This window comes from Aptenodytes forsteri, unplaced genomic scaffold (assembly GCF_000699145.1).
Source record: "Aptenodytes forsteri isolate BGI_AS27 unplaced genomic scaffold, ASM69914v1 Scaffold387, whole genome shotgun sequence".
In the NCBI taxonomy this organism is placed as follows: Eukaryota; Metazoa; Chordata; class Aves; order Sphenisciformes; family Spheniscidae; genus Aptenodytes; species Aptenodytes forsteri.
Genome location: NW_008795368.1, coordinates 791,191 through 812,273, shown reverse-complemented (window position 1 = coordinate 812,273; position 21,083 = coordinate 791,191). Strand labels below are relative to the sequence as shown.

Genomic DNA, 21,083 nt, shown 5'->3' with positions numbered 1-21,083 from the left:
AGACAGATTCCCACCTAACTGCTCCAGGACACACGTAGATGTTTCACAATTGCATTACTACAGCAAGCTCCGCATAAGGGTCTGCATTATCAACAACAAGCCAAACAAGAAGTAATATCATTGAAAATCACAGAGAAAAGAAATACCCATTGCCCATAGCTTGTTAGCTAGAGCTATAAACTCTGCAGAGAATTTAAGTGCTTCACACAGGTCAGTGTTAAAATAAGCGGATTTAGGCACATGCTTTGCTGAATTCAGGCTGTATATTCCACTAATGGCCCTTAACAATGCATCCCAAACTTACCACCAGCTGTGGGAAAAAGAAAGTTCAGAAGCACTTAAGGCCAATGCCACTGTTTGGAGGGTAAATGGAAGAAAAGACCAGAGTAATGTAATCTCCTCCAGAGCTGTTACAGGAGCAGTCTGCAAATAGCCATGAATTCTTGTCCAAATGCAATGGGATCAAGAAGCCTGAAGAGGGCATTGAGGGCCAGTAGATGGTCAGGGTATAGAAGGAGTGGTTAAAGAAGATAAGGCCATGGCAGAAAACCTAAATAAATATTTTGCATGTGTTTTGACTATGGTGGAGCTTGGGGAGGTTCCCACAGGACAGAGAAAGGGACATGCTGAATGATTTGTCTCAAACTGAAGTGTAGGTAGAAGATGAGGTAGGGCAGACCCTCAAAATAAGCTGTAACAAGCCAGGACTGGATGGTACCCACCCCAGGGCTCTAGAGGAACTTGAGGTGGATGAACGATGGGAGCCACTGGCTGAAATCTGCCTCAGGACCACAGCACAAAAACCTGGCAGGTACAATGCCAAGTGGAGAGATGATGGGCAATATCCAGAGAGCTGCTGAACATTAATTCTGCTGTCCATATTGGGTAAAGAGGTAGAGACCAGCCTGAAAACCAGAAGGGTGGGAACACGACTAAACACAGTACACTGAGGAAAAGTAAAGAGGAGTCATAATGCAAATCTACTGGCGTTCCCTGAAGGAGTCCATGATGGGTGACCTCCCTGATTACTGTCCACCTTGTTCCCAGAAAGCATTCCTCGCTCTTAAAGAAACTAGGTTGCCATGGAATACAAGGAAAAGACTCACACAGTAAATGACTAACTGAAAGATAGGTAATAAAGGATAAATTATAGGGTTTTACAAATGAATTGACACCATCAGTGAGGTCCCACAGCAATCTGTCCTGGGGCCAGTGCTATTCAACATACTCTTCGGTGATCTGGGAAAGGGAATGAGTAATGAAGGGATAAAGTTTTTTTGTTGATATAAAGCTAAACAGAGAGAGGAAGTTAAAGCCCAGCTGTGAAGAATGCAGAAGGACTTCATAGACGTGAGTGATATAGTGTCAGCTAAATTCAGCATAGGTAAACACAAAGTGACGTGGGGAAAATAATTTTTTTGTACACAGCTCTGAGCTTTGATTTGATTATTAGGATTCATGAATGAGATCTTGGGGTTAGTGCAAGTGAAAATGTTGGTCCAGTAAGAATCTGAAAACAAACAGGATTAGGAAAGAAATAAAAAACAGAAAAACAGAAGTGTTTTTATGCCACCAAGTAAGTCCAAGGGAAGTCCACTTCTTCAATATCATGGTGGTCCTCCTACCTTCATCTCACAAACAGTACATCAGGATTAGAAGCGATAAGGGGAAGATCAGCAAAGAAACAACTTCTGTGTTAGAAACAGCTAAATACACAAGGCATCTCGGTCTGCAGAAGGACACAACTGGGGATATGAAAGAAGTCTGTACATTCGAGAGTGGAATGGAGAAGGTGAGTAAGAAGTAATTATTCACGGTCTTTTCCAATACAAAAATAAGGAGAAACAAAAAAAACCCCTAGTTCAAAACAAACAGAAGTACGTTTTTAAGCTGCTAAACTGCTTGCTCTGACAAATTCCTGGGAAATACTTGTTGAGAGCTACTAAATACAAAAGCTTGTGTCATCAAGTCATCTCCAAAACACAAATCACGGGAGACTGGGTTAGTATTCTGGGGAAGTGCCAGCCTTGCCCCATTCTAATCATCTTTCCTACATACTGGCATCAGCCACTGTTCCTAGCAGGTTACTAGGAGAGAACTAGCTTTTGCCTGACGTGAAAAGCCAGTTATATTCTTATGTTATCTGAAGAAAAAATAATCTCCCAGCAATAATGTGGGACCAGCACTAGTTCTGACAAACAGTCTCTGCTTTCCTAGAGGACTGTGTGGTTTAAATGGCTGGCCCAGTAATATTGGAATAGGGAGAAAATTAATTAAAAATTCCAAGGTAGACAAAACATTAATTTCCAGGACAAGGTTATAGGAAGGCAAAACTCTGAAAGCAGGAAGTGCTTGCAATCCTCCCTGGATGTTCTCATGGCTATTACAGCTGCAGTTGCTCTGAGGGATCTGCTCTAGAAAAGTGAATTTTTTATGATACTAGGAATGGAGCTGGACAAACACTACAGGAGCAATGCATGCCTCAGCAGGAGCTGGCCTGAGTGTTAAAAGCTGATGTGGATTAAAAGCCAGAGGCAGACGTTTGTAAGGCACAATTGGTTTAATTGTCTTTAAAAGACAAGGAAATTAGGTGGTTGTTCCGAGTTTAATGTACACCATAAATGGCCCAGAGACATGTTGCACGTATGTGCAAACCAAAACCAGCTGAGATGGTGGGACAGGCATAATTTCCTCTTCACACCTTAGAGTTTATTTAGAATTTGGGGCTGCATGTTTTCTCTCCATTTGGAGGAGAAACTAAGAACACACTGTGCCTCCATCCCTCACCTTTGCAGGGCAGTAGCAGGAGCTCCTGGCTCCACCAGCCCCAGCAGGTACCTCGTCCAAGCTGCTGGCCAGCGGTGGGGTTCCTTTGTGTCAAACAACGTGATGGCCCCATGGGCTTCATAGTGGTCTCCTGGCTCACACCCTGGTCACACACACTCCTGTCTCGTAGCACAGTCCTATGTCACCTGGCATGTCAGATGCTGAGAGGCTAGATGTAAGCCTGGCATAGTGGCAGAGAATACACTTGCACTTGTGTGTCCCTGGACACAGCTCAAACAATGGCAAAACCCATTCTCCAGCCTTTGCCAGTGCTTGCCGTGGAGTGTTGTTCTGATCCCTCTGTGTCACTTCTCTCCTTGCTGCTTTTATCCTTGCTTCTGCGCCTCCCAAGCATAACACTCACACAGCCTTTCAACCCCTGTATTGCAGGAAGGGACTCCCTCAGCTCCAGGAGACCTCATTGGGTCTCACTCTGCAGCATGAGGTTCTCTTACGAGGTTGTGTATCATTTCCCACGATCTTGTTGTGGGAAGCCTGTCTTTTATGGTTGATCAGTTAGCTCACTTTCAAGTCTGCTATATTAGATGCACAGAAGTAGTCTGAATGGAACTGGTTTAATCCAACACCTCTAATGTGCAAAACCAAAGACATTAGATAGATTTTGGAAGAGAAGAAGTAGACACAAGTAACTGCAGAACTATTACTCAACCAATACACATCATGGTTAAAATATGTTATCAAAATTTGGAAATAAACTGGAATAAAATCACTGAAGTCAGTTAAAATGGGTGAGTAAAAGTTTTGACAGATAGAAAGCCCACAGAGCAATTATCTACTTTGTCTATGTGCCACTAAAAATAGTCATCATGTCTGCTGTGGAAAACAAAGCGATCGTGTACAAATCCACTTAGAAATTTACTGCCCTGTTGCCTTCTAAAAGGATGAGTAATGTTTTATTGCTCTTACCCCATTTTCCAAGTACCCCTATGACAAAGCCTTAAAAGAGCTGGTGTTACATTCACAGAGCTTCCTTCTCATCTTCTCCCTGCCATGCCAAACAATATTCCACCTTTGATCAGCGGGTCTTCTCTTTACTTCAAAGAGCCACATAACACTGTTTAAACCCTTTCTCAGCCACAGAACATTGCACAGGTTGCATTCAAACTCTCTGATTCTGGTGAGCTTTCTACATTCAATCCCTAAGATTTTGACAGATAGAAAGCCCACAGAGCAATTATCTACTTTGTCTATGTGCCACTAAAAATAGTCATCATGTCTGCTGTGGAAAACAAAGCGATCGTGTACAAATCCACTTAGAAATTTACTGCCCTGTTGCCTTCTAAAAGGATGAGTAATGTTTTATTGCTCTTACCCCATTTTCCAAGTACCCCTATGACAAAGCCTTAAAAGAGCTGGTGTTACATTCACAGAGCTTCCTTCTCATCTTCTCCCTGCCATGCCAAACAATATTCCACCTTTGATCAGCGGGTCTTCTCTTTACTTCAAAGAGCCACATAACACTGTTTAAACCCTTCACAGAACACAGAACATTGCACAGGTTGCATTCAAACTCTCTGATTCTGGTGAGCTTTCATTATCCCTAAGAGTTTAATAACATTTATATTGTACCTTCTAAGAGGCATCTATCTCGGTGAAAAGAAATTCCTTCATAATCAGAACTATATGAATTTCTGTTATCTGCTTTTCAGATATTTGACCAAAGACCCTGAGCTATGAAAAGGAGAATGTCAGTGACTGATATCATATGCAACATTTTTTAATTTAAAGTTTTATTTCCTCTGTAAGTATTTTTCTGCCTTTTTTGCAGTGATTTTAGAGTGAAATCAGATTTTACCTTTATGGAAAGTCTTTTCCAAAGTAACTCTTTCGCCATTGTTTAAAGGTTGTTTAGAAGTTCATCGTCCCTCTGGTATTTCCAGAGAAAGTAGGACAATACACTGACACAAATGCTGAGACTGGTATTAAATGAGATTTCAGATGTAGTTTTGATAATATAAAGCATTGCCATCCCTGAACTAAAAAGCATGATGATGATACCACCATGCTTCCTTTCTCTCTTTTTCTAGAGAATTTCTGTTTCTTGGGGTAATTTGCCATTACAAAAGGCTGGCAGGTTCTCAGGAGCAAGTACATGCTACCAGCTTGCTTCCATTGTGTTGAGTGTTTATGTTCATTTTGGTACAAAAGTGTAAGTATCCTTGTTTTCAGATAGAAAGAAGCAATCTCAAACACCTGAGGCGGTTAAGCCTCCTTGGAGTGATACTGTGGCAGAAGTATGGCAGAAACCAGTATCATATCAGTAGTGATTGCTGCCTTAACTGTACAGCCCTCTAATTATGGTACCTTTATTAATTACATGCACACACTCTGTCTTCTACTGGTCATTGAAACAAGTGCAACAGGCATTGGTGTCTTTTATTCTAAGGGTTATCTAAGTAAAATTATGCCACTTACAGAGCAAATGAACAATTACTTTCCAACAACCAAAATTACAGATGTTGCTGACCCGTGGAAAGCTCCTAAACGATGATATTACAAAGTATCTAGATTTTTTTGTCAGGGCACTGAGTCCAGGCATTCCCCATTCTTAATTCTTCAGTTCTCTGTCAAGAGAAGTTTGCAGTAAAATGAAAAGCAGATGCTCTCACCATCTCGTCTAACAATGCAGCCCCACTGATGGGACAGGTCCAGCACTCTCAGCTGTCCCTGACTCACCTGACATGATGGGTTGCAGCTCGAGAGCTGCATCCCAGCCTCAGTCCTGCCTTTGATACCAAACAGAAGTGCACCTGCAGCATCTTGCAAGAGTATTACAATTCCTCACTGAGGAAGATGAAAGGCTGGTACAAAACGGTACAAATGGGACTCTGCCTCTGCTCAAAGGGTGGAGAAGATTCACTCCTTACTTAAGAAATACATTCATTTCTTACTTGAGTCCACTCTTGTGAAGTGGCCTGAGTCACCACGCTCACCAGCACGAAGTTATTCGTAGCTACAGTGGCTGTGGTAAACATGCATTAAGTTACAGCCAGACATTTGCAGATGAAGCAACATTTCCATGATGGCAAACTTCACGTGGGTTCAGATGCTGTGAAAATAATGAAAAAAATCAGCTATATCGTTGACAATAAGCTTCTGCATGTCATACTATTTCAGAAACCTCGGGATTACAGGAGATAAACAACACCACCTCTTCTTGTTCAGATAAGATCATGCTTGGAAGACTTTGTTTTAACAATGTTTTAGATCCAAGAAAAATGAGGGAGACTGGAAGATACCGTGAGAATATCCTGCTTCAAAAGATACTCTCCAGGAGCCCCGTATCTCTCCTTAGCAATCTGCTTCTCTGATCCCAAGCTTAGCAGGGATATTTTATATCATCTGTTAAGTACTTCTTGTTCTCTAACATCAGATATATAGGTGTTTTGAAATGGGGAATTATAAAACTATTTGCACGGCACAGGGAAACCTGGACTAAGTGTTTCACATTTGTGTATTTGTTCAAGAAAATGTGCAATAGCAGCTAGAAACAGAAGAGGGAGCCTTTAATCACAGTATCAGCTCTTTTTGCAGTTTTTCAGAAAATGAAACAAAACACGATTCTGTATGTCAAATTCTTTCCCCAGCTGATGAATAGAGTCCTCAGCCAGCTCCTGAATACCACCAATCTCCCTGGCCTTGGGCAGACAGCTTGGCTGGTACATGACACCTACCTCTGCCCCTTGGCTGAGAAGCCACGCTCCCGCGTCACGCTCTGTGCCCCTTGTCCGCTGAGATGGTACCATTTCCCCGTATTGCAAGTCTCCAGAAGCTAGGAGGTTAAAATGCAAAAGTGAGGATGTGAATTCAAGGTGAACGCTCTACTCCATGGAAACACCAAGAGCCAAGGAGATGCTTGCATCCCTGACTTCAGTGCAGCAGCTTTGGCTCCTCATGTAAGTGGTGGAGAAGTGGATGCTCTGGGAGGAAGGAGGGAGGCTGCTAGGTTAGACATGCTGAACTACCCTCCGCAGATGTCTACCTACCCATATAAGATGCTTAGATACCAAAGCAGAGATGTGTGTCTTGACTCCCCTCCCAAGTGCAAACTAACTTTGAAGCGGGAATGAACTACCGAGCACAAAGGTACCGTGAGTCCATGCTAAGGGAAACCGTGCATTAGCTGGCATAGGGTATGCGCCACGTGCACACTACAATGACCCCACTAAGTGGACAAGCCCCCTGAATGGTCCTCAGGCCACAGTGTCCTGTGGAGCCTGTTCTTCCTGGTCACGTCTGACAGGGCTGGTTCAGTGTCTTTGGATGCCTGTGACCAGCAGTGACTCTAGGGTTGGTATTCCTACCAAACATTGTTTAAACTTAAACCACACAGGGAAGACAAAAGGATCTTGAAATAACAGGGCTGCTGACATCTTTCCTATCTAAAGCCCCGCTATCTTGATTTGAGGTGTAGGCAGTGGAAGCCGTGACCTTAGCAGCAGAGTCACACGCGCTGCCATTTCCCCACTTCTGGCAGAGGTATCTCCACTCCGTGCTGTCCCATGTCCTAAAGCCAGGTCCTTCGCTATCCGCCTGCCCATGCCCTGCCATAACACAGTTACCAAAGTGAAGGTAGCTGTGGGAGGACTCTCTCTCTCCCCTCTCTCCTGCCATCTCTCCTCCAGCCCCTTCTTGGCTCCTGCCACAGAATTTAATTCTGCAGAGCTCACCCTGGCTTGAGTTTTGTCAATGTTGGAGCCAGCTCTACATCTTTCAGTAGCAAACCCAAACAAAGCCATCTGCACTCTTCAGAGACATCAGACCAGACAGCCCCCTGACGAACAGTTTACCAGCCATCACCTTTACAGAGCTCCTTTGTGCTCTCCATCACTGGCCCTGCTAACCAAAAACTCACGCCGGCAGACTCTGGGAGTTGAGCGAGGCTCCTCGGTCTCGGCTACTCACCCAGGGTCTTGCAGCAACTCAGACATTTACTGAGGATTGTCTTGCCGGTTGCTATTACAGTATTCATGACTCTACCAATTCAACCACATGCAGTGACATGGAGAGCTTCCAGGCAACCAGCCTAACACACACAACACAGTCTTCATAAATTATGACAGAGCAGTTCCATAATTTCCTTTTAGCATTGCATTTTACCATCAAATCACTCTTCACAGCAACGACACCCTCCACCCCAGCTCACAAATAGCATTACCACAATACAGCCACCTCCAGCGTTTCGAGGTGTACTCCTGAAGTTAATGGAGAGACATTAGTGATTTTGACCAAAAGCAGGCAACTTCATTTGAACGTGTTACAGCACCACTTGCCTCCAACATGTCCTGAATTAGTGCTAAGGGCTTGTCCTCGACATTTTTACACTGTGAACCACGTTGCTGAGTTCATCTGCTCACAGAAAGGCAGACGGGTTTGCCTGACAGGGATTTGAAGATGAAATGTCAAGGGGTCATGATGTGTCAAACTGGAAGGATGCACTATTCCTGAGTCACTGCCAGCTAAATCCAGTGAGCACCAGAGCATGGTGTTCCCTCCCCAGCTGACACTGCTGTTTTGACTCAGCTATTGCTTCTTGTGTTTTCCTCATATCCCCCCTGGCTTTTGTAAATGCATGACACAGGAGACTCTTCATGACTTTCGGGAAGTCCCTCTACCCATTGCATCTTATTTTTTTAATTTATGTTCTACAAGTTAACTATTTCCTTCATTTCCTCTTATTCAGTGGGTCAGCCTCTCCAAAGAAGCAGCATATCCTTTGTTTTCCCATGTTAAATCAGTCCATTTTCCCAAGTGCTCAGAAATACAGACACAGGCCCCATGCAAACGGGCTCTACCTCCCCGCATCCCGCAGTCTACAGGATTATGTGACAGCGCAGGCCCCATCGCAGACATTCAGCTGGGGGAAGCACAAACCCAGCTGCTAAACCACAGCACCAGGAGTACATACCGTCCTGAATTCAGACTTAATGCGGAGAAAGCATGAATGCTAATGGCATTCCCCACTGCATCACGTCCATGCATCACTTCTTTCCAGCAGCTAAGAGCTGGGAAGCGCTATAATGAGGGGGGGAAACCAAATAAACTGCACTAAGGTTTCAATCTGAAACATGCTGAACACTCAGTTCCCACCAGTTTGTTTCTTGAAGGTGAAGCACAAAGCCGGAGTGCAGTTGCTGAACAAATGTAGCTGTTAACTGCAATAGAGAGACATCCACTCGTGCCAGCTCATGCTCATTCTCAGCCAGAGCGCTTGTCACTTGATGAATGCAAGGTTTGGCATGCAAGGTTTGGCAATTAAAATCCTGCCAACCTTAAGAACTACTATATGTTGATTTTTAGAACTGCCATAAAATACAGACAACATCCCTCTTGTCCGCTGTTTCCACAGAGCTCATTAATGCTCATTACTACATATTATTAACACCTTCAAAACAAACAAAGGAACAAGGCTTAGTCCATGTGATAAGTGTGCTACCAGCAGACTGCACTGGTAAAGCACTCCAAACACAGATAAAACAGCAGCAGGACTGTGCTTTACAACCAGTGTAATAATCCCGTTGAGAGCAGATGGAGCAAGTTTTACCAGCAAAGGTGCAGTCTCTGGCTTACAGCTACATTAGGGTTCTTGCTGACATGGCTCTGGCGATCAGAGATTGCACCGGTTCTCTCCCGTGAGCGCTCTATGCTGTGGCAAAACGCAATACCCAGGTGAGCGTTAAGCCAACACAGGTAGCATGCAGCATTCAACAGCTGGCAGCACATGTGACAGAGAAGCAGGGTACCCAGAGAGACGGAAGTGGACACATTTTAATTACCTTTGCATTTGGGAATGCAGCCTCTATATTGAAGCGTAGACACTGGAGCTTGGCGCTGACAGAATTTCGTAGCTCACTTAAAGCAGAGACAATCCCAGGTAGACCTTGGTACCCTTGAGCTGGCTCTGTTCTGGTGTTTGCACCACATGAGCAATCCCAGGTGGTTTATGAACTTCAGTGCAGCTAAGAACCTACCTACCTCCATGTACACACAGACAGATATGCCTTTCCCCCTTTCCCTGGCCACCAAAGAGCTGGCTGGACCACCAGCGAAGCTGGTTGCAGATAAATGGCTGTGAAGCCCAAGTCACACAAGCTAGCACTGAATCAGTGAGTCCTGATGGATCCAGGGGAGTTGTCACAGTATCTCTGCACAGTACTCTATGCATCCTTCACAATCACAATCACTTTTTTCCATTATCTGAAGCATCTCCACCTCCTTTGGCCTAGATGACAGACAGCTGACTGTGTAGTCAGCCTGTTGTACTGGTCCTGCCAGCAAACAGTGCCTGGAGAATATTTATCTGCAAGCCTACAGAATATTATCACTTCCTGAGAAAGATGTAGGTAACACACATTCTCCTGGCTGTTTTTGAATCAAAATGACCATGACTACTGTGTTCATGCTGAATTTAACATTGATGCTGTATATTAACCATGGTCAAAGTGCCCATGACAGATCAAACACATCCATAATGAAACTTGGGTCCCAAAGGGCTGTTAATGGTAAGTAGGTATTACGCTGCTTGACTCCCAGGACAGGTACACGTCTAGAAATGTGCTACATGTCTTCAGTCATCACACCACAGTTAATTAGACAAAATGAATGCTAAACTTGGTGGGCCCAGATGTTATTCATCGAGGAGTTCTGAGAAAACTCAGGGACAAAATAGCTGAATTAGTAACAGAAGTGTGTTACCTCTTGCCAAAATTGTACTTGAATACTGGGAGCCAATCCTGTAATCAATAATTAAAAGAAGGTTCTGAGGTGTCCAGGGAAATACGATCCTGTGAGCCCAATATCTGTACTGAGCAATTAGTGAAGAGTCTAAGAAGGGACATCACTAAGGAACTTCTGGTCCTTTCTGCAAAAAGCCACCACGGCTTTTGTAAAGAGAAGTCTGGGCTTAACAACCTCGTGGAGTTCTTGGAGGAGGCCAGACGCACGTGGAGATAAGGGTCATCCAGCGGGTCCAGTCTACTTGCGTTTCCAAAAGGCTTTTGGCAAAATTCCTGATCAAAAGCTTTTAAAGAAAACTAGGCAGCCATGGAATAAGAGGGAAGGTAATCTCGTGGAAAAATAACTGATTACAAGAAAAGAAATACAGGGTAACAGAAAAATGGTCAGTTTTCACAATGCCAGTTACTCACCAGTGTGGTGCCAAACCTGTACTGTTTTGCGTATTCATAAATGGTCTGAAGAGGGTTGAGCAGTGAAGGAACAAAAGTTTGCTGATAACACAAAGTTAGTCAAGACAGTAAGGGCTTAGGCAGACTGCAAGAATTGCAGAAGAACCTTGTAAGACTAACTGAGCAATGAACTGGTAGATGAATTGAATATAAATAACTATAAAGTGAGGTGCATGAGGGAAAAACATCCTAGCTTGATATCCAGAACTATGGCTTGCAAAATGACTGTAACCACTCAGGAGAGAGATGTAGTTACAAGCAGCTGCATTAAAACATCAACTGAATGTCCAGGAGCAGGAAAAAAAATAAAATAAAATTGGATGTTACGGGCTATTGGGAAAGTAACAGGGAGCAAAACAGAAGTCATCACTGTACCATCCACAGCTTGAACACTGTGTGTAGCTTGGTGACCGTGTATGGGAACGGGAAAGTCTCAAAGAAAGGAAACAGGATTATCACATGTTGAATAGTGGCTGTAATGGAAGGACTGAATTGGCTAGGACTCCTCAACCTGGAAAGTAGCTGAGAGAGAGGGAATATGATACTGGCCTACAAAATTGCAAGTGGCTGGACAAGATAGTTAGGGGCTCGTTCACATCCTTTTCTTCTTTAAGAACCATGGGCCACCAAATGAGGATAGTGGATCCTGGTTCAAAGCAAATAAAATGAGGTTGATTTTCACAGCAAGAGATCCAACAGGTGTTACTTATTAGACCAGCCAAATCAGACTTAAGGAAACTCTCATGCTGAAAATAGCTGGATGTTGGGAGAGTACTGTGGGTGATATGGTATGTGCCTGCACTGCTTTTACTCCTCCCTGGGTACTTGCCTGTAACTTCTTTTTCTTGCTGTTACGCATGCTCTTTGAGTTACAGATTAATCCTCAGCAGCAGCTTTCCTCACAGATGCCAATGAGCTTAGCTCCCCCAGCCTTCATTTGTTTCCTTTTTTCCTGAACTTCAGAGCACATTTCAACAGTCCCATAGCACAGCGCTCACACGATGCAAAAGCAACAAACTTCCCTGGCCACATCTTATGTGCATCTGGTATGTTGGCCAGGTGCCTTCTGCAGCAGTCCTACTGTTTTTTGACACATCCCTTGACACCTTGCTGTCTTGTTGACCTCCGAAGGCACGGGAGAGCAGATGACTCTGGCTGAGCTGGATGGACCCTCGGTCTGAGCCAGCAGAGCCATTCCTACAGTCATGGGTGGAGGCTTGCTCCCTGCTGCTTAGGAGGTCAGGCAGAGGCTTCACAGCTCCTGTGCTTCAACTTGCCTTGTAGTTGCACAGTGCAAGCAGGTGTTGGTGGTGAAAGATACAGTCTGACCTCCTCCCTTGTGCTGAGCCAAAAGCTCATCCAGCAAACCAGCCAAACACTGTTCCAAGTCAAAAGTAAACTTTCCTCCCTCATCCTGGTTTAACTTTAACCCAGGACTGATCCAATCCACCCCAAGGTCACGCATGCTTGTGACAGTACAAGGGAACAGTGTGATCAAGCAGTCAGGGTAAGGGAAAGACTAGTCCACCTCTCTTAGCTGCGGCACGTGCTTGAGCTGTTTGTGAAACCGTAACACTGTGCACATAAATTACTCCTGGGCTACGTGTTCTTGCCCCATCACTACCTGGCTACACAGGCACGCAATTGCCAATTCAAGGAATTGATTCAAATTGATTCAAACCAGGTAAACCCTGGTTTACCTGCTCTGTTAGTTGGAGCAAAGTAATTCATACTAAATTCAGGATGAGGATTTGCAATGCAGCTACAGATGGGAAAAATTTCCCACAATTTGTCCTTGTTTCAAGGACAAATAAAAGAACAACGCAAAACAATTCTTATAAAGGTTCCTCTTCTTTATCTGCAGATGGGTTTAGTCTTCATTGCACTTGGGTTGCAGCAAAGACAAACTTGCAGCATTGTATATCTAGAAGATACGGATCATAAAAGCAATTAGATGCTTGATTAAATTCTTGGTACCAGTTCTTTTCTCCCCCTCCTAACCACACAACAGTTCGATGCAGAGGAAGATGCCCCTTCCTACGGCCCTCCCCAACACACGAACCCAGATGGTATCACTAAAGCAGCGAAGGAAAAGCAAAAAGGACATTAGTAATCTCTATTATAAAAAGAAACTAGACTTAAAAGATCTTTTCAGCTCCCAGTGAGCATAGTTTGAAGGAATAAGCTTTACCTAGATGACTGTGGGTTCCTTGAACAGTATTCTCCAAAGTTTGGCACATAGTACAACCTCCTTTTAAAATAAATCATTCTATTAATTAAAACTTTTACTCAAAAAGCTTTCAACAGCACTGCAGTAACGTCTAACTCATATGCGTTATGGCAGACCTCTGCTGTTGCTGCAGAGATGAAAGATTCTTCCTTGCAACCTGCTTTGTCAATCCACAGATGAAAAAGGCTAGAAGGGAGAAGTGGTCAAGGGGATCAGCACTCCCCTTCACATGAGCTGCAGTGGAGTGGTCTGATTGATTGTTTGATAGTCCCCAACTCTGATCCCATCAATGAAAGGAAGAACAAAGAGTGAGAGTATAGATACAAGCATTATTTGGTGTAATTCTGATGAAATAATAACAAGAAATAAATCTTGTCCCCCAAAAGACTGGCTATATTAAGCGTATTCTTTTTCAGCAATTTAACAGTGATCTATGAATCACGAGCGGTATCTTTGTGGTATTATATAGACACACACAAACAATTCATCATCTTTACAACATACAACCTGTAACCCTTGGACTCTTGGCAGAACACAGGTAGTGCTGTAACCACATGGACTGGATGCCCTTCTTTTGTGTTGTTCACTACCGTATACAGAGCAGGAAGCACACTAGGCTGTTCAGCAAGATAAAGGACATTCTCATATTCTGTTTATTACACACAGGCTATGGGAAGAGTTCAGACGGCAGTTTGTAAAGATGGTGCAACCGCCTTCTTCCCAAATCCCTTCAGTGAACTGTGGCCTCAGTTATTTTCCAGTAAGGATGCTGCATTACACCTTCAGTTCAGTAATGAGTAAGCAATTATTTCCCTGCATTTTTGTCTGGAAACAGGAAGACCAAACTGTTTATGCCCGAGAAGTATTTGTGGTCCACATCATCTAAGGAGCTGTAAACTCTCTGCTCCTCAGAGACATTCATTAATGTAAGTTGCTATTTTAGCTTGGACCTCTGAAATACTACCACACAACATCCTACTTTCATGCTAAGCACCTGCTAAGAGTTAGTAGACAAGACTGCAGCAGATAAAAGGAGAGCTAGAGCTTAATTAATCCTTGAGGTGAGAGATCAAACACATTAAACAAACCTCTTAGTCTTTACTATGTATGGGGAAAAAAACTTGTTACCAAAGTAGGGGAAGAACGTGGAAACTAAAGAACACGGGAAGGGAAGGAACAGACTAGCACACAGAAAAAAAAAAAATTATTATGTAAATACTTATGGCCTTTAAGCTGTACAAGACTGCTCAAATTCTTGCTACAGTTCAATCTACCCCCTTCCTTACTCTCCATATTTGAAATGATGAATATTTCCTATCTATATACCAGCTGTCTCAGAGTACTTTCTGGACTGAGGGCTTTTCCATTTGCTTGTGTTTGTAGGGACCAGGCTATGCCTAAGTCTCAGATAGGTCACTTGGATGCGAGTTCAGTGTACAACTTGGTGAAACTTACCAGGACTGCAAGATATGAAAAAATGCATTTAAATCCTACAACCAAACATATACTCATCAGCTTTTCAGATGAAAAGTACATGTGACTCCGTATTCATGAGTTGTTACAAATATTATGGGTGAGGGAAGAGGATTTAAGATACTTTAGAAATCCACTGGCACTGAAGTTTGCTATCTTGTTAATGTGTTTGTTTGTATTTCATTATTCGCCCACAGTTCTGAACTGTTTGGTTTTAGTTATCTGCTAATGAGATAAGGGAACAGTTTTGCTATAATGAAATGCATCATTAGGTAAATTTTACTTAACCCCTTTAGACATTACAGCTACAGTTGTCAGACTTCTAATTCACTATTAGGAATAATATCTTTGTTACCTGAAACCAGGCAAGTTGAACTACTCAGGATTTTGAAGAGCATATAAAAGCATAAAAGAAAGCACCCAACTCAAATGTGTTCTAAAAAAAAAAATCTTATTTAGATATCTTAAAAAATACAAGGTACATTATATAAAGATCAAATAGCTATTAATCAAAACTTTGTAAAATATCCCCATTTAAGATCATGTACAGGCAAGCGTTAAGTAACAGTGTATAACCTCAACTAACATTTTATCTCAGTCCTAGCTGGTAACAAGTTCAGCTTGTCAATAGGATGACCTTACAGGCTTCTGCCATGTTAGTATTTACAACATGAGAACTTGGAAACAATCTAAAACTACATTATACTAAAGATAATAAGCAGTCACATTGCTGGACCCACGCCAAGATGGTGAAATGGATTCTCCTTTCCTTCTCTCCACAGTTTCAAATAATGTGCAGTGTAAGCAGGTACACAGAGCAAGGTCCTACATACACAATCTGTTCAACTGTTTAATACATTACAGTTAAAGCCAAACAAAACAGATTTCTCTGTTAATTAAATATACTAGCAACACTACATAACATTCCAGTGACATTTTGCTTTTTAACAACTTCGATATTGAACGAGAATGTCTTCAACCACGACTCACTTCCAAGTCAGCAGCATTTTTACAGAGCATCAGAAATGTCATGATTTTTTTTCCAGTCTAGTGGGAAGATTTATCTGCTTATGATTTCTACACAGGGTAAGCAGCTGCCAGTTCCAAAATCCAGGCTTCAATGTCATTAAAAAGCAAAGTTGTTTCTTCAGACTCTCTTGTACAAAGTAACTCTCTTGTCACTTAAGTCCTTTCAGCAGTAGTAATAAAAGTTCACTTTTTTCCTGGGATTAAACTCAGTAGGTTGATTTAGTGGTCCCATTTGAGTTTGAAGAGTAAGAATTTGATTTCTTGGGGTACCTGCTCGATGAGAGAGACACTTGCATCCTCCGTGTAGTTCGCACACTTCGGCAAAGAAGAGCATTTTTAAGGTTGTCTCTGAAGTCTTTTGAAATATAGTAATAGATGAATGGATCAATACAACTGTTCAAAGTAGAAAGACACAGTGCAGTTATGTATGACGCATACAGATAGCTCTGGCTGTATGTTTTGAGGAGCAAATAGTGCACAACAAGCAGTACATTGCTAGGTGTAAAACAGATGAGATACATAGACAGGACAGCGATAATGAGTTTGATTGCTCTTTTTCGTTTCTTCCCAGTGCTTATATCTGAGATGGAAGCATTCAGAGTCTTAATCATTAGTATGTAAGCGACAGCAGTGAGGAGAGCTGGGATTAAGAAGAGTCCAATTGCAAGTGAGAGGAAATAACTGAACATGTTATGAGGCAAAACATTTTCAGGCAACACATCATGGCAGGTAGTAATGTTAAGATTTGAAATGTATGCTGTCTGATTAACAAGATACAATGGAATGGTGCCCAACAAAATCAGTATCCAGATACCAAGGGAGATGCCCAAGGCAATTTCAGATTTCCTTCTCGAATGCACTATGGGGTTCACTACAACCCAATACCGTTGCACACTGAGACATGTCATAAAGAGAATGGAACAGTACATATTTCCATAGAAAAATCCAACAAGTACTTTGCAGAGACCTTCACCAAATAGCCAATTATTGCCATTTACATGGTACGCAATCTTCAGCGGGAACCAGACAACAAAAAGAAGGTCTGCCAATGCCAAGTTAACCATATAAATTGCAGCCGGATGTTTCTTCTTCGTTCGGAAAAAAAAGACCCAGAGGGCCATGGCATTGCTTGGCAAACCAATGATAAAGACAATAATATAGACAATGGGAAGAAAAACTGTAGTCAGCTTTCCTGTGAGGGCTTTTGCTATAAATTCATCCACTTCGTATAACTCTTCAGAGGCATTATTTGTATTTGGAACTTTCCGGCCAGCAAAACTTCTTCCTTTTGAACTGCTGGTTCCACTACTTTCTAAAAAAAAAAAAAAAAAAATAAAAATTAAAAAAAAGAAGTTGCTGTTAGTGAAGTACAGACTTTTTGTCCTTTTTAAAAATAAACTACACATCATGATTTAGTCTGAAGAATTAAAGAGGGCCTCATCAACAGAAAAATTAAGACTCGTTTCCAAACACTTGACAATGTTTCTTCCCTTTGTTTTAAGTTTATTATCCAAAAGACAACCTATATCCCTATTCAAGGATTGTATCAGCAACCAAAATGCTTTTCCACATCCCCAGTGATATTAAAAATACCTTATTAAAATGGCTGTCAGATACTCCTACTGTCTGAACAGTTACAACAGCAACTGCTTCAAGTACCCCAGGGCACCATTATTCTTTCACATAGCAGTGCCAGATTACCCAAGCGCTGGGACTTAGAAAACTTTGCAGCAGGCTAACATAGCTGCAGTAGAAGTTTCCTCAGTTTTAGATGGCCTGAAAATCAGGTATGCAGTAAAAAAGAGCATGCTGTCCTCAGACGAGCTAGAACTGAAACTATCAGAACGTAATGCCAAAAGCTACGCACAAGTGATCTCTACGGAAAGAAAGATGCCTGTTATGCTGTATCTGAATTGAAACTTGAACAGACTAACTTTGTGCATGAAGATGCAACAGGGCCAGTCATCTGGGATCTCCTTCCAATTCACGGCTATAATGGTCAGACAATCCCTGCAGTTTCTACTCAAAGTGCTAGGTGGTAAAGCTGACAGCTATGGTTGCTTCATACATCGAACAGCTATCACTTCAAGTTGTGCTCTACCTCTTCAAATGCCACAGGGACTTACAAACCATATGGGCAAGCCAGCCACTCCTGACTGCTCTGTCTTGTACGACAGAGCCTTCAGATGGCTCAGTCCAGAACCCCCCAAGACACCCTCCAGACCCAACACAGTCCTCTCACCCTAACAAGTTAAAGTGCACAAGCAGATACTGTCCATGAACTCCCCCTGTTCCAAAAAGTCAGACAACCGCCAAGCTAAACTGTATGGACATGGAACTTGACTGTCTGTGGGAGAAGTATTTTTAACCTTATCTCAATTTCTGTTAACATTTGTGGATTATTTTAGCCACAGGAAATCCCAACAGGAGTATAAAGGAGAGTCTTCTTGAGCAAGCAGGTTTATGTACAACAAGCCATGAACAGTGTTGAAGGATGGCCCCTTTGTTATTCAATAAATAGTAGTTTTGATACAGTTCCAGAATGAAAAATGCTTACACCTTACATTTTAAAGTATAAGAAAAGAATACACAAGTTTGCATGATTTCCAGTATAGATTCTTCAGATAGCTGTTCCTTTCAAGTTATTACTGCAGAAGTCAGATGTACAGCATTAGTGTCCTATCTAGACTGTGTGACCTCCTAAAGAGGTATACAGAAGTATAGCATATATTGGTGTTCTTTAGAGTTCTGAATTAAGTTACCCTAGCTCCACTTAAGAGGGATTTGACAAGCTCCAGGCACAGGCACATTTCACTGGAAAACTGAGGTGGAAGAAAACTTTTTGCCAGTACAATGACATAGACAAATCTTTGCAGTAGACTGCATGAAGACTGAAGTCTAAACTATATCAACAAAACAACAGTCCTAAAGATAATTCAAATGCCAAACAGTCATTTTGGCCTATATGTGGTATAATTACAACAGGGCAAAATTATACAAATCCTGCTCTCAGATCTTCAAGCCAAATGATTATGCCAGCAATACTGTTAAAGATTGCAAAGTTTACTCCTATAATACAGAAATCCCAGGTCCCTAATCTGAGCTGTGAATATTGGAAGCCATAAAACCAGCTGGAAGAATACAGTTTACATAGACATCAGTTAAGGTAAATGACAATTAGCTGAGCAGGCTTACAGCTTAGCTGAGAGATCCCAGAGATGCTTGGAAGCAGACCCTTTACTGTAAGCTGACAGCAGTTCTCAGAATACTGTAATAAAACACAGTGTACAGTGCTATGTTAAGCAGCTGTCCATCAGTAAGTAGTTGATACTATCAAATTGCAGTCATAGTATTTGTATTCCATTCCAAAGACTTAAATTATTGTAGAAAACTGGTAGAGCAAATACTACCACTTTGTTCTTATTAATGTTTTGTGATCAGATAGAAAGCAATGCTTTGCAATTGATGTTCATAAGTTAGGTTGAAAGAAATAATAAAAAATGCTCACCAAAAAGCCCTAAAGTGTTAGTGTGACACAAAAGAGTAAGAGCTATAACAAAGTGGATCGACAGACACGTGACCCACAGACAGGACCTAGTATTACAAAAGTGACAGAATAGAGATAAAGGTTTGTTTTATTCTGTTTTTGAAGACACAGTCAAGCTATAGTCTTGCTTTTATGCTAAGTAGTTCCAGCCTCAAAAGTTCTGACTGCAGATACTGGGCAGCTTTTGTTAGCCCAGCTGGCACCCATATAGGGAGACAGTTCAGCGTCCTGTTTCTCTGTGCAGTTAACACTCCCTCACCTAGCAACCAATCCTTTCTTAGGTATGTGCATTTTCTACATCCTTTTCGTACTCTTTCTGTGCTTGCAGTTTTCCACAACAATTGAGTACTTTTCCAAGCTGAGTTTCACTCTGCCTGACTCACATATAGAGAATGCAGTTGACTTGCTAATCTGCCCACGGGAAAAGCTTCCTTAACATCATGGGGAAAAACATATTCTCCTCCCACAACAAAAGACCATTTCAACACCTTTGCCATTTGTCCAGAAGACATAACCCACTGCATACCAAAAGAAGGATTGTGCCTACCCTGCAGACACAAAAGTGATAGCAGCACAGGGTATCCAAATTAACTAGCTTAGGTCATGATAGCAATATCCACACAGAACTAAGGTTAAGATTACCCTGGTTTTTGGATCTGCAGCTCATATTCACCACAACCCCATAATGGCATTAGCCTGTTTGAAAACAGCCACAATCATATGCCCTGGCTTATAGTGCATCTCCCTTGGTTGGGATGGGATCACGCTTCCAGCTCATTTCACCTCCCTACTCCAGAAGATCAAGCACCCAGCTAAAACTTTTAAGCAGACTACTTTACCCCCCACAAGATGATTCTGAATTCCCCCCCCACACACACACACACTCTCAGGTCAGATAACTAGGATATTAAGAGGCAATCTAATATCAGAAACTCCGCTCTGAACAACAAATTTGCACCTATCTAGTATCTATGTGTTGAGAAAATAGGACCTACCATAAGCTTGGCTTCAATATTTACACAATCTTTACGCATATACTTTTATTATGTAAATAAGGATGAACAAATACAGAAGGACACAGTGCAAAGGCATGCGTACACATAGCAATGGGGTTTACTATAAAAAGTAGTGAAACATGAACCTTAAGGCAGTGAAATATTAATGACTGGGGTTTTTTTCCCCTCAAACAGCACTTGTGTTCAATAAGCAATAATATAAACTAACAAAGATAAGAACTAGGATTAAAAAAAAAAATCCTAACTTTTCAGAGTTGGGAAAAAAGTGAGAACACAGTCTTTAAGATACACAGTCTTCAAGATTTTTTTATGTTTATATACAGCTTTTAGGCAGGTTGCTAGCCGAGAACCAGACTAGGTACAGCGCCGACGCGGGTGAAGCCACGCCACGCGTGCCAGGCAGCTCCCGCGGAGAGCCCGCGCAGGACCTGCCGTCCCGCAGCCCTGCCCGCCGGCTCCGTGCGCCCCACAAGGCCAAAGAGGGCTGGAAGCCGAGCCCGGCTGCTTGCCCGTCGAGCTGCCTTCCCCCACCTGGTGGGGAGGCCGGCCGGCCGGCACCGCCCTCCCCGCGGGTCCCGGCAGCTCCACAGCCACCGGCTCGAGTTTTCCGAACCCGTCCGGCTCCGCGGGAGCCTCCCCCAGTCCGCTCTGGGCTCCCCGCACCCCAGCCGAATGCCAGAAACCTGCTCTTCGGCGCGGTTCAGCCCCACTGCCGCCCCCGCGCCCCCCCCCCCGCCGGCGCAGCCGCGCCCCGC

The 21,083-nt window shown here is 42.8% G+C and overlaps 1 protein-coding gene across 1 annotated transcript in view; it reads right to left on the bottom strand.

The window, feature by feature from the left end:
• Positions 1-15,971: 15,971 nt before the first annotated feature.
• F2RL1 (F2R like trypsin receptor 1) overlaps positions 15,972-21,083 on the bottom strand; it is a 19,580-nt gene continuing 14,468 nt past the window's right edge. The window contains exon 2 of the mRNA XM_019472353.1: positions 15,972-17,077. Within this exon, the coding sequence (XP_019327898.1) occupies positions 15,972-17,077 (1,106 nt within the window). The remainder of the gene's footprint in view (positions 17,078-21,083) is intronic.